The following is a 12,099-nucleotide window of genomic DNA, read 5'->3' on the forward strand; positions in this document are numbered from 1 at the left end:
CCCAACGTCCTCCAACATCCCCTCCTTCTGCACATGGGGAAACTGAGACCAGAGAGGAAGTGACTCAAAGACCCTGAGTATATAAGGAACTGACCCGAGATTTTGACCTCACACATCCTAACTCCCTGCCAACAGGATGCAGGGAGCATAATTTTACATCATTCAGGGTAATTTTTTCTTCTGGATCAAAGCCCTCTCTTTCCTATCCCCCAAGCATATGTCTAGGAGGGAGAAGGAGCTCCCCCAGGAGGGCCTTACCTGCCGGTTGCAGGGGATGCCATATCTCAGATTGGAGACGACGTGCTCACTCTTTCTCCTCAGATCATTGTCCTTCATCTTCGCACTAACCATCTCCTTCCCGGACTCGACTATCTCCTTTATGGGCCGAGGTTTGTACAGGTGGTCCAAGTGGTTGTTCACCTTATAGGAGCAGTTTTCTACCACTATCAGGAGGAGCTCCCTTTTCACCACCCATGAAACCGTGGGGGAGCCAGCCCCAGATTTCTCCCCTGGAATCAGACACATGAGTATTAGCAACTGCAGGGAGGCCGGGGAGGGAGAAGACACAAGACAGGGAGGAGGGGCCAGGTGAACTATGGTGTCTGTCCCTTCACCAATGTGATTGGAGGATTCACAGCTTTTACTCTTTTACTTAATGAGCTGTGAATACTTTCTCAAACTAATGAATACTGTGATGCTCAGTAGCTGCTATTGTGCTCCATGATATGAATGGACACAATCTAGTTGACCAATCCACCATCATTGACCCTTCTCGTCCATGAGACCAGGACACCCAGAAAGGTGACTGTTCTAATGAAATCTATCTGCTCGCCCAGCCAAAGGGCCGGAGGGAGAGCTCCTAATGCTGACGTAGCTCGACTTCACTGAAGCCCACAGACCTCTTTCCCTGCTGTGTGAGGGTCTGGGAAACCACTGAGATGACCCTAAGGGACACAGATGTAGTGGGAACCCAAGCATTGCTTCAGGGAGAAACTACGCGGTTTCCCTGGGTGGCATGTGGCTTTGAATTGTTCTCATCATGGTAACAAATCTTTGGAAAGTTACACTTTCCACTCCTTACCAACGGGAGCCAGGTGGATCACATAACCATCGTCCACACAGAGGGCCCAGTGTGAGTAGCCAATGCAGGAAATCTCAATCAGGTCTCCAGGCTCGGGCTCTTCACAGAGCTGCAAGAGAACAGCCAGGAAGGTGAGGCAGAGTTCAGGGAGCTGCAGAGGCCCTGGCTGGGAGCTAAAGCTTCTCCAAAGGATTTGCTTACTGATGCTCACTCCATGGGAGGGATATGTGTGTGGGGGCAGGGGGAGGGGCGGGACTCATGTTCCCTGTGAGGTCCTCAGCCTGCTTAGCTTTTAGAGGTTACCCTGTGAGTAACTGGAAGCCTGGAATAATGTCCTTGTACATCGGGAGAGTGAAGATTTCTCCAGAATGTGTATGTAATGCATGTGTATCTGTGTGTATTATGCATGGGTACGTTGTATACATGCATATACAGAGGGATGCAGACATGCATATGAAGCTGTACTGCGTATGTGTATGGAGGTGGTAACACACAGCCTGCATGTAAATCCCCTTCCCTGAGGCTGGGGCTCAGGCCCGTCCCCGACAACATTGTCCAGGTGAGTCTGAGCTTCTCTGCTCTCACACACTGACCCTCATGTCTCCATCATGTGTTTGCCCTGGCTGTGCTTGGCCCAACACCCACCACCTCACATTCTGCCCTCCCAGCCCTGGCACATGGGCCTTTAAAGATGCTGAACTGACAGACAGCAGGTGACAGCTTCCTAAGTGCCCCTGAACATTGGAGAAGGCCCTACTGCTGTTGTCCAGCTTCCTGCCCCTGTGACAGGGCTCACAGTCACACAGCAGGCTCTGCCGGCACATTTCCCCCATAGCTGCCACCCTCCCAGGCCCAGGGGGAGGAAGCAGCACCCACGTGCTCAGCTGGGGAAACTGAGGATCAGAGAGGTAGAGGGATGTGCCGAGGGACACTCAGGTAGTGGCTGCTCTGGGTCTGCTCTGCCCCGTCCCTTCCTGGTTCCCTTCCCTCCCTCCGTTCCTGCCTAATGAACTTCCCCCTGCTGCTCAGTATCCCTGTTGGGGGTACCACAGCTTCCTGATTTGAGATTTTTTAAAATATATATATTTTATTGATTTTTTTTTTTTTTTTTTTTTTTTTTTTTTTTTTTTTTTTTACAGAGAGGGAGAGAGAGTTAGAAACGTCGATGAAAGAGAAACATTGACTAGCTGCCTCTTGCACACCCCCTACCGGATGTACATGCCCTTGACCAGAATCGAACCTGGGACCTTTTAGTCCGCAGACCAACGCTCTACCACTGAGCCAAACCGGTTTCGGCTGATTTGAGATTTTTTAGTTTATCTTATGTTTGTGTTTGACCTCAGCAACCCTCCTGCAGAGCTCACCCCAAAAGCCCAATCTGAGACCAGGAGCCAGCTTCCGTTTGCCCTTATTCCATGCCAATATCCTACAATGGTCATGTAGCCTGGAAGCTTCTCTGGAATCTACTTCTTTGACCATCTTCCACACATGACTTTATTCAGGAACATCTGTTCCCGATTATGTTCCTGACTAACCCTCAGACTCTGTCTCACCCACTCCAGGGCCTGTGTGAGGAAGGGAGAGGTGGACCATTTGGTCCTGACAGGTGAACAGGGAGGAGCTTCTTGCCTGGAATCCTGGGGCCAGAACTCTGGGGGTGAAAGTGGGAATGGCTCTGTGGTCTGGGCTCTACCTGGGCTCCAGCTCTGCAGAGGGAGGTGGTGGCAGAGCTGAGAGGGATGATGGGAAACCATGGCCTCGGGTCACTGTGCTCTGTGTACTGTTCCCAAGTGCAGCCTGGAAACTTCTATCTCTACCCCCACTTTAGCCCTGAATTCCAGACTCACATGTCCAACTGCTACTCAAAATTTCTGCCTGCATGTCTAACTGATCACCTCAAATATCCCACCTGAGCATAAAACCCCTAATTTCTATCCCCAACCTTCTCTTCCCCTCATTCTCCTCCTTCTAGGTTCGCCCGTGACCTAGTTACTGGACCTCTAGCCCAAGAGGTGCTGTGGTTCAGCAGGAAGAGCAGGGACCACTGGGGATTGCATCCTTACTAGCTTGTTTTGGTAAAAGGGCAAGGAGGAAGGGGTTAAAGCTGTGCCCAGATCTTACATTAATATGTTGGTTAGAGGAGGGAATACCCATTTCTTCACATGCGGAATGAGGATCAGAGATGTAGGGAGACTTGCCCATGAACACTCATCTGCACAGCATCTTAGAAGAACGTTCTTGAGCTCTCACACAGGCCACAGACCTTGACCATCTCTTTCCTAAGGGCTCTCTGAGGCCTTAGGACACCTGTCATGGTGCAGGGTTGGCCAGACTTTCCCTGACAGCACACAGGGCATCAGGAGCTGCCTTTAGAGTGGTTTTAGAGGCGAAGAAAACTAAAGGGTAGCCCCAGAGGTCCCTTAAACATCCCCTCCTTCTGCACATGGGGAAACCGAGGCCAGAGAGAAAGTACACAGTTCAAAGACCCCTAGAGGATTAGAAGCAAACCTGAATTTTGCTCTCAACACCTAACTCCCAGCCAGTGGAACCCCAAGAGCTCATGTTTGCATCATTCATGGTAATTTTTCTGCTGGCTAGTCAGACCTGTTACCCCTACATCAAATAGGTCTCCAGAAGGGATAGGAAATCCCCAGTGAGGGCCTTACCTGGCGGCTATGGGCCTTGCCATATCGCAGATCGGTGACAAAGTGCTCACTGTTCATGCTCAGATCACTGTACTCCATCTCCTGACCAACCATCTCCGTTGTAGACCCAAGCATGTCCTTTATGGGCCGAGGTTTGTACATGTGGTCCAAGTGGTTGTTGACTTTATAGAAGTATTGTCCCACCACATCCACGAGGAGCTCCCTTTTCACCACCCCTAAGCTGGTGGGGATACCAGCCTCAGACTTCTCCCCTGGAATCAGACACATGAGTATCAGCACCTGCAGGGAGGCCAAGGAGGAAGAGAGAAGACAGGGAGAAAGGGCCAGGGGATCACACTATTGAGCTCTGGTGTCTGTCCCTTCACCAATGGGATTGGAGGATTCCATCATTTTGCTCTTTCCCTTAAGGAGCTGTGAGTACTTTTCATGTCAATCAATGTTGTGATGGTCAGTGGCTGCCACTGTGTTCCATTATGTGAATGGACACCATCTAGTTGACCAAGTCTCTACTATTGGCTGAGCTTATCCATTGTAAACAATAGTAAATTTTATTTGTTCATCTTTGCACTTGTGTGTTTGAGAGAGAGCTCACAGTTGTTCTGGTCCCACTGGGTTTCAGACTCTGCTGTGCAAATTTCATACACTCCCTCACTAATTCTCCTTTTGAATTTCATGGTAAAACTCATCTCCATTTCAGAACTGATATTGGACCTGAGGCATTATCGGCCTTCTCTGGCCCAGCTCTGGCCACATGGGGAGGCCACACAGCGCTTCCAGCTGGTGGTGTCCAGTCCATTGAGCCTGGAGCCGGGATTTGCTCTCTAAGAGGAGGGAACTGAGGAGCACGCTAACCAGCAGGCTCCTTTGTGTGTGAGTCCCCAGGCTGATGCTGCACTTAGCACCTCCCTTGAGGAAGCACAACCTGCTCACTCCCACACAAGCAGGACCCGCTCCTCACACTCACCTCCCTGTTCCAAGCCTTCTAAGTGTTGTCTGGATTAGGGGGTTTTGTTTACTATTTACCATCAATGCTGACAGTTTTCAACCTTGTCAGTGTAGGTGACAGTGTATAGGAACCCGGTCAGTTAAAAGGAGATTCTTGTGATCATGAGACGGTTTCTGTACAGCAAGAATGCAAACGCTTGCTATCCGAAGTGTTGGTGCCATTGCTCTGCTGGGTACCAGCCCCTGTGCCTCCCAGTCCGCGGTCTCATCCCAGCACCTTCCAGTCATGGACAGTACACTCATATGGGCCCTACCCACTCCTCTGACTGCCTGTCATCCTGCTTCTGCTCTCCCTGCGCCACATCAGGGTCCAGGTGCTAATGTGTGTGTGTGTGTGTGTGTGTGTGTGTGTGTGTGACTCTGTGACGTGTGACCTGGGAGAGCTGCTGCGTGGGGGGTGTTCAGGAAACTCTCTCAGGACGCCCTGTTCTGTGATGTCCTTTGAGCACAGGACACAACCTGAGAGGCAGTCCCTCCATGAGACCGGGACACACTGCTGGTTCAGAGAGATCTGTCTGCTCGCCCAGCTAATGGCCTGAACTGGACAGTGTCCAATGTGGGTGCAGCCTGGCTTCTCTGGGCCCACAGACCTCTGTCCCTGCTGAGTCAGGACCTGCGAGACCACTGAGATGCCTCCAAGGAACACGGATGTACAGTGAGCACATGCACTGCCCAGGGAGAACCAACACTGGTTCCCAGGTGGCATTTGGCTTTGAATTGTTCTCATCATGGTAACAAATCTCTGGAAAGTTACACTTTCCACCTCCTTACCTGGGGGAGCCAGGTGGATCACATAACCATCGCCCACATAGAGGGCCCAGTGCGAGGAGCCGATGTGCAAAATCTCAATCAGGTCTCCAGGCTCGGGCTCTTCACAGAGCTGCAAGAGAACAGCCAGGAAGGTGAGACAGAGTTCAGGGAGCGGCAGAGGCCCAGCTGGGAGCTACAGCTCTGCCTGGGGATTTGCTTACTGATGCTCACCCCATGGAAGCATGTGTGTGTGGGGACTGGGGGTGTGGGGTGAGAAACTCATGTCCCATGTGAAGTCCTCAGCCTGCTGTAGCTTCAAGAGGTTTCCTTGTGAGTAACTGGAAGCCTGGAAAAATGACCTTGGGCATTGGGAAAGTGAAGATTTCTCCAGAATGTGTCTGATGCATGTGTGTCTATCAGTTTATTATGCTTAGAATTGTTGTGTGTTCCAAAAACATACACACACAGGGATGCAGACATGCATATGCAGGTGTATTATGTGTGTATTTGGAGGTGGTAACACAACAGCCTGTATGTACACCCCCTCCACTGAGGCTGGGGCCCAGACCCATGTCCCACATCATTGTCCAGGTGAGTCTGAGCTTCTCTACTCTCACACACTGACCCTCTTGTCTCCATCATGTGTTTGCCCTGGGTGTGCATTGGCCTAACAGGCACCCCCTCACACTCTGCTCTCTCCAGCCCTGAAACACAGACCCTTGAAGATGCTGAACTGACAGACAGCCGGTGGCAGCTTCCAAAGGGCCCCTGAGCATTGGAGAAGGCCCTACTGCTGTTTCCCAGCTTCCTGCCCTGGGGACAGGGCTCACAGTCACACACAGGCTCTGCCCGCACATTTCCCCCATAGCTGCCCCCCTCCCAGGCCCAGGGGAAGGAAGCAGCACCCACGTGCTCAGCTGGGCAAACTGAGAGGTAGAGGGACTTTCCCAGGACAACTCAGCTGGCAGTGGCTGCTCTGGGTCTTCTCTGCCCCGTCCATTCCAGGTCCCCTTTACTCCTTCCCTTGCTCACCTCCTCCCTGCTCCTGTGTCCCTGCTCAGGACAGAATAGCTTCCTGATTTGAAAAATTTCAGTTTCTCTTTCTGCTTGTGTGTGACCTCAGCAAACCTCCTACAGCGCTCTTGCCAGGAGCCCAATCTGAGACCAGGGGCCAGCTTCCCTTTGCCCTCATTCCATGCCCATATCCTACAATGGTCACATAGCCTGGAAGCTTCTCTGGAATCCACTGCTTCGTTCATCTCTTCCTCTTTATTCAGGGTCATCAGTTCCAGATTATGTGACCACGCATTTTCCAGAACAACACCCAGTCTTTTATCCCAACCACTCCAGGGCCTGTGTGAGCCTCCATGTGGGGCCACTCGGTCCTGATGGGGGTGAGTAGGAAAGGGGGATTCCTACCTGGGCTGCTGGGGCCAGAGCTCTGGGGGTGAAAGTGGGAATGGCTCTGTGGTCTGGGCTCTACCTGGGCTCCAGCTCTGCAGAGGGAGGTGGTGGCAGAGCTGGGGGGACGTTGGGAAACCATAGCCACAGGGACCACTGTGCTCTGTGTACTGTTCCCAAGTGCAGCCTGGAAACTTCCATCTCCCCCCCGATCTATGCCCTGAACTTGACTCCAATGTCCAACTGCTACTCCACAGGTTCACCTGGATGTCTAATGGTCACCTCAACACCCGTTCTGAGCATCAAATCCTTAATTTCCCTCCCAAATCTCCTCCTCCCCTCATTCTCCTCCATCCAGGCTGCCCATCACCCAATCACAGGGGCTGTGAGCCCTGGAGGTGCTGTGGTTCAGCAGAAACAGCAGGGAGCATTTGGGATTGAATAATATTTGTGTCTGTTAAGGAGCTGTGTGTTGGTAAGAAGGAAAGAGGAGAGGGGTAAGCTTGTGCCCAGACTTTATATAACATGTTCTTGAGCTCTCACATAGACCTGAGCATCTCTTGCCTGAGGGCTCTCTGGGGCCTTAGGACACCTGTCATGGTGCAGGGTTGGCCCAGTCTTTCCCTGACAGCACACAGGGCATCAGGAGCTGCCCTTAGGGTGGGTCTTAGAGGCAAAGGACTCTAAAAGGATAGAGGAGCCCAGAGCCCCAGAGTTCCTCCAACATCCCCTCCTTCTGCACATGGGGAAACTTAGGCCTGGAGTGGACCAGGAACAGACCCCAGATTTCTTCTGAGACATCCTAATTCCCAGTCAGCAGGAGGCAGGGAGCATAATTTTTGATCATTCGGGGTAATTTTTTTCATGTGGATGCAGAGGCCTCTCACCTCTCCCCCCAGCAGACCTCCACAGGATAGAGGGTGCCCCCACAGAAGGCCTTACCTGCCGGCTACGGGCTTTGCCATATCTCAGATCAGTGACAAAGTGCTCACTGTTCCTCCTTAGATCACTGTCCTCCAACTCCTTACCAACCATCTCCTTCCCAGATCTGAGCATCTCCTTTATGGGCCGTGGTTTATACAGACTGTCGAAGTTGTTGTTGACCTTATAGGAGCAGTTTTCCGCCACGTCCACGAGGAGCTCCCTTTTCACCACCCCTAAGCCTGTGGGGGCACCAGGCTCAGACTTCTCCTCTGGAATCAGAAACAGGAGAATCAGCAACTGCAGGGAGGCCAGGGGCGGGGAGAGAAGACACAAGATAGGGAGGAAGGGCCAGGGGATCACACTATTGAGGTCTGGTTCTATCGCTTCACCAATGTGATGAGAGGATTCACAGATTTTACTCTTTTACTTAATGAGCTGACTACTTTCTCAAGCTAATGAATACTGTGATGGTCAGTGGCTGCTACTGTGCTCCATGATATGAATGGATATCATCCAGTTGACCAATCTACCATCATTGACCCTTGTCCTTTATGAGACTGTGGGTACCCAGAGACGCTGCTGGTTTAGATAATCTGTCAGCTCGCCCAGCTAATGGTCATGGAGCTGGAGAGTGTCCAATGCGGCCCCAGCCCGGCTGCACTGAGGCCAGTGACCACTTTCCCTGCTGAGTCAGGACCCGAGAGACCACTGAGATGCTTCCAAGTGACATGGATGTACCATGTGACAAGCACAGCTCAGGAAGGACTGACACGGGTTCCCAGGGTGGCATGTGGCTTTGAATTGTTCTCATCATGGTAACAAATCTGGAAAGTTACACTTTCCACCCTCTTACCTGGGGGAGCCAGGTGGATCACATAACCATCGCCCTCATAGAGCGCCCAGTGGGAGTAGTCGATGCGGGAAATCTCAATCAGGTCTCCAGGCTTGGGCTCTTCACGAAACTGCAAGAGAACATCCAGGAAGGTGAGGCAGACTTCAGGGAGCTGCAGAGGCCCAGCTGGGGATTGGCTTATTGATGCTCACCCCATGGGAAGAATGTGTGCGTGGGTGTCGGAGGGACTTAAGTCCCCTATGAGTTCCTCAGCTTGCTGTGGCTTCTAGAGGGTGCCCTGGGAATAACTGGAGGCCTGGAAAAATGACCTTGTGCATTGGGAGAGTGAAGATTTGTTCACAATGTTTTTGTAAAGCATGTGTGGATGTGACATTGTGCATGGGCATGTTTGTACTGTATACATGCACACAAAGAGGATGAAGACACACATAGGTGTATTGTGTATGTGTTTGGAGGTAGTAACACAACAGCCTGTATGTAAACCCCCTTCCCTGAGTTTGGGGCCCAGGCCCATCCCCCACAACATTGTCCAGGTGAGTCTGAGCTTCTCTGCTCTCACACACTGTCCCTCATGTCTCCATCATGTGTTTGTGCTGGCTGTGCATGGCCCCAACAGGCACCACCTCACACTCTGCCCTCCTGAGACCTGGCACATGGGCCCTTGAAGATGCTGAACTGACAGACAGCAGGTGACAGCTTCCTAAGGGCCCCTGAGCATTGGAGAAGGCCCTACTGCTGTTGTCCAGCTTCCTGCCCCTGTGACAGGGCTCACAGTCACACAGCAGGCTCTGCCCGCACATTTCCCCCATAGCTGTCACCCTCCCAGGCCCAGGTGGAGGAAGCAGCACCCACGTGCTCAGCTGGGCAAACTGAGAGGTAGAGGGACTTGCCCAGGACCACTCAGCTGGCAGTGGCTGCTCTGGGTCTTCTTTGCCCCGTCCATTCCAGGTCCCCTTTACTCCTTCCCTTGCTCACCTCCTCCCTGCTCCTGTGTCCCTGCTCAGGACAGAATAGCTTCCTGATTTGAAAATTTTCAGTTTCTCTTCTTGCTTGTGTGTGATCTCAGCAAACCTCCTACAGCGCTCTCACCAGGAGCCCAATCTGAGACCAGGGGCCAGCTTCCCTTTGCCCTCATTCCATGCCCATATCCTATAATGGTCACATAGCCAAGAAGCTTCTCTGGAATCCACTGCTTGGTTCATCTCTTCCTCATGGTTCATCTCTTCCTCTTAATTCAGGGTCATCAGTTCCCGATTATGTGACCATGCATTTTCCGGAAAAACACCCAGTCTTTTATCCCAACCACTCCAGGGCCTGTGTGAGCCTCCATGTGGTGCCACTCGGTCCTGATGGGGATGAGTAGGAAAGGGGGCTTCCTACCTGGGCTGCTGGGGCCAGAGCTCTGGAGGTGAAAGTGGGAATGGCTCTGTAGTCTGGGCTCTACCTGGGCTCCAGCTCTGCAGAGGGAGGTGGTGGCAGAGCTGAGGGGAACGATGAGAAACCATTGCCTCGGGGACCACTGTGCTCTGTGTACTGTTCCCAAGAGCAGCCTGGAAACTTCCATCTCCACCCCAATCTATGCCCTGAACTTGACTCCAATGTCCAACTGCTACTCAACAGGTCCACCTGGATGTCTAATGGTCACCTCAACACCCCTTATGAGCATCAAATCCTTAATTTCCCTCCCAAATCTCTTCCTCCCCTCATTCTCCTCCATCCAGGCTGCCCATCACCCAATCACAGGGGCTGTGAGCCCTGGAGGTGCTGTGGTTCAGCAGAAACAGCAGGGAGCATTTGGGATTGAATAATATTTGTGTCTGTTAAGGAGCTGTGTGTTGGTAAGAAGGAAAGAGGAGAGGGGTAAGCTTGTGCCCAGACTTTATATAACATGTTCTTGAGCTCTCACATAGGCCACAGACCTGAACATCTCTTGCCTGAGGGCTCTCTGGGGCCTCAGCAGACCTGTCATGGTGCAGGGTTGGCCCAGTCTTTCCCTGATAGCACACAGGGCATCAGGAGCTGCCCTTAGGGTGGGTCTTAGAGGCAAAGGACCCTAAAGGGATAGAGGAGCCCAGAGCCCCAGAGTTCCTCCAACATCCCCTCCTTCTGAACATGGGGAAACTGAGGCCAGAGAGGAAGTGACCTGTTCAAAGACCCTGAGTGGATCAGGAATAATCCTGAGATTTGATCTCAGACATCCTAACGCCTAGCCAGCAGGAAGCATGGAGCATAATTTTACATCATTTGGGGTAGTTTTTTCTTCTGGATTCTGATGCCTGACATTTCTTATCCAAGCAGACCTTCAGAAGGGAGAGGGAGCCCCCCACAGAGGGCCTTACCTGCCGGCTGTTGGACTCTCCATATCTCAAAATGGTGACAAAGTGCTCACTGTTCCTGCGCAGAACACTGTACTCCATCTCCTTACCAACCATCTTCTCCGCAGACCTGAGCATCTCCTTTACAGGTCGTAGTTTGTACAGACTGTCCAAATAGTTGTTAACTTTATAGGAGCTGTTTTCCACCACGTCCAGGAGGAGCTGCCTTTTCACCACCCCTAAGCCGGTGGGGGCTCCAGCCTCAGACTTCTCCCCTGGAATCGGACACAGGAGTATCAGCAACTGCAGGGAGGCCAGGGAGGGAGAGAGGAGACACAAGACAGGGAGGAAGGGCCAGGGGATCACACTATTGAGTTCTGGTTCTATCGCTTCACCAATGTGATGAGAGGATTCACAGATTTTACTCTTTTACTTAATGAGCTGACTACTTTCTCAAGCTAATGAATACTGTGATGGTCAGTGGCTGCTACTGTGCTCCATGATATGAATGGATATCACCCAGTTGACCAATCCACCATCATTGACCCTTGTCCTTTATGAGACTGTGGGTACCCAGAGACGCTGCTGGTTTAGATAATCTGTCAGCTCGCCCAGCTAATGGTCATGGAGCTGGAGAGTGTCCAATGCGGCCCCAGCCCGGCTTCACTGAGGCCAGTGACCACTTTCCCTGCTGAGTCAGGACCCGAGAGACCACTGAGATGCTTCCAAGTGACATGGATGTACCATGTGACAAGCACAGCTCAGGGAGGACTGACACGGGTTCCTAGGGTGGCATGTGGCTTTGAATTGTTCTCATCATGGTAACAAATCTGGAAAGTTACACTTTCCACCCTCTTACCTGGGGGAGCCAGGTGGATCACATAACCATCGCCCACATAGAGCGCCCAGTGGGAGTAGCCAATGCGGGAAATCTCAATCAGGTCTCCAGGCTCGGGCTCTTCACGAAACTGCAAGAGAACAGCCAGGAAGGTGAGGCAGACTTCAGGGAGCTGCAGAGGCCCAGCTGGGGATTGGCTTATTGATGCTCACCCCATGGGAAGAATGTGTGCGTGGGTGTCGGAGGGACTTAAGTCCCCTGTGAGG

General features: G+C 52.1%; 1 protein-coding gene across 17 annotated transcripts in view; it reads right to left on the reverse strand.

Moving 5' to 3' along the window:
* The window catches only part of LOC311628517 (uncharacterized protein), a 130,308-nt gene that overhangs the window by 77,797 nt on the left and 40,412 nt on the right, over positions 1-12,099 (reverse strand). For 14 of the 17 annotated variants that reach the window (XM_084895737.1, XM_084895739.1, XM_084895745.1 and 11 more), the window contains 6 exons: positions 11,855-11,963; positions 11,020-11,270; positions 8,681-8,789; positions 7,846-8,096; positions 5,524-5,632; positions 3,748-3,998 (listed from right to left, as the gene is read on the reverse strand). In XM_084895737.1, the coding sequence (XP_084751863.1) occupies positions 3,748-3,998; positions 5,524-5,632; positions 7,846-8,096; positions 8,681-8,789; positions 11,020-11,270; positions 11,855-11,963 (1,080 nt within the window). The remainder of the gene's footprint in view (positions 1-3,747; positions 3,999-5,523; positions 5,633-7,845; positions 8,097-8,680; positions 8,790-11,019; positions 11,271-11,854; positions 11,964-12,099) is intronic. The other 3 variants (XM_084895730.1, XM_084895741.1, XM_084895731.1) reach the window with 2 other exon arrangements.

The sequence above is a fragment of the Pipistrellus hanaki genome (assembly GCF_964339955.1).
Source record: "Pipistrellus hanaki genome assembly, chromosome: 9".
Classification (NCBI taxonomy): Eukaryota; Metazoa; Chordata; class Mammalia; order Chiroptera; family Vespertilionidae; genus Pipistrellus; species Pipistrellus hanaki.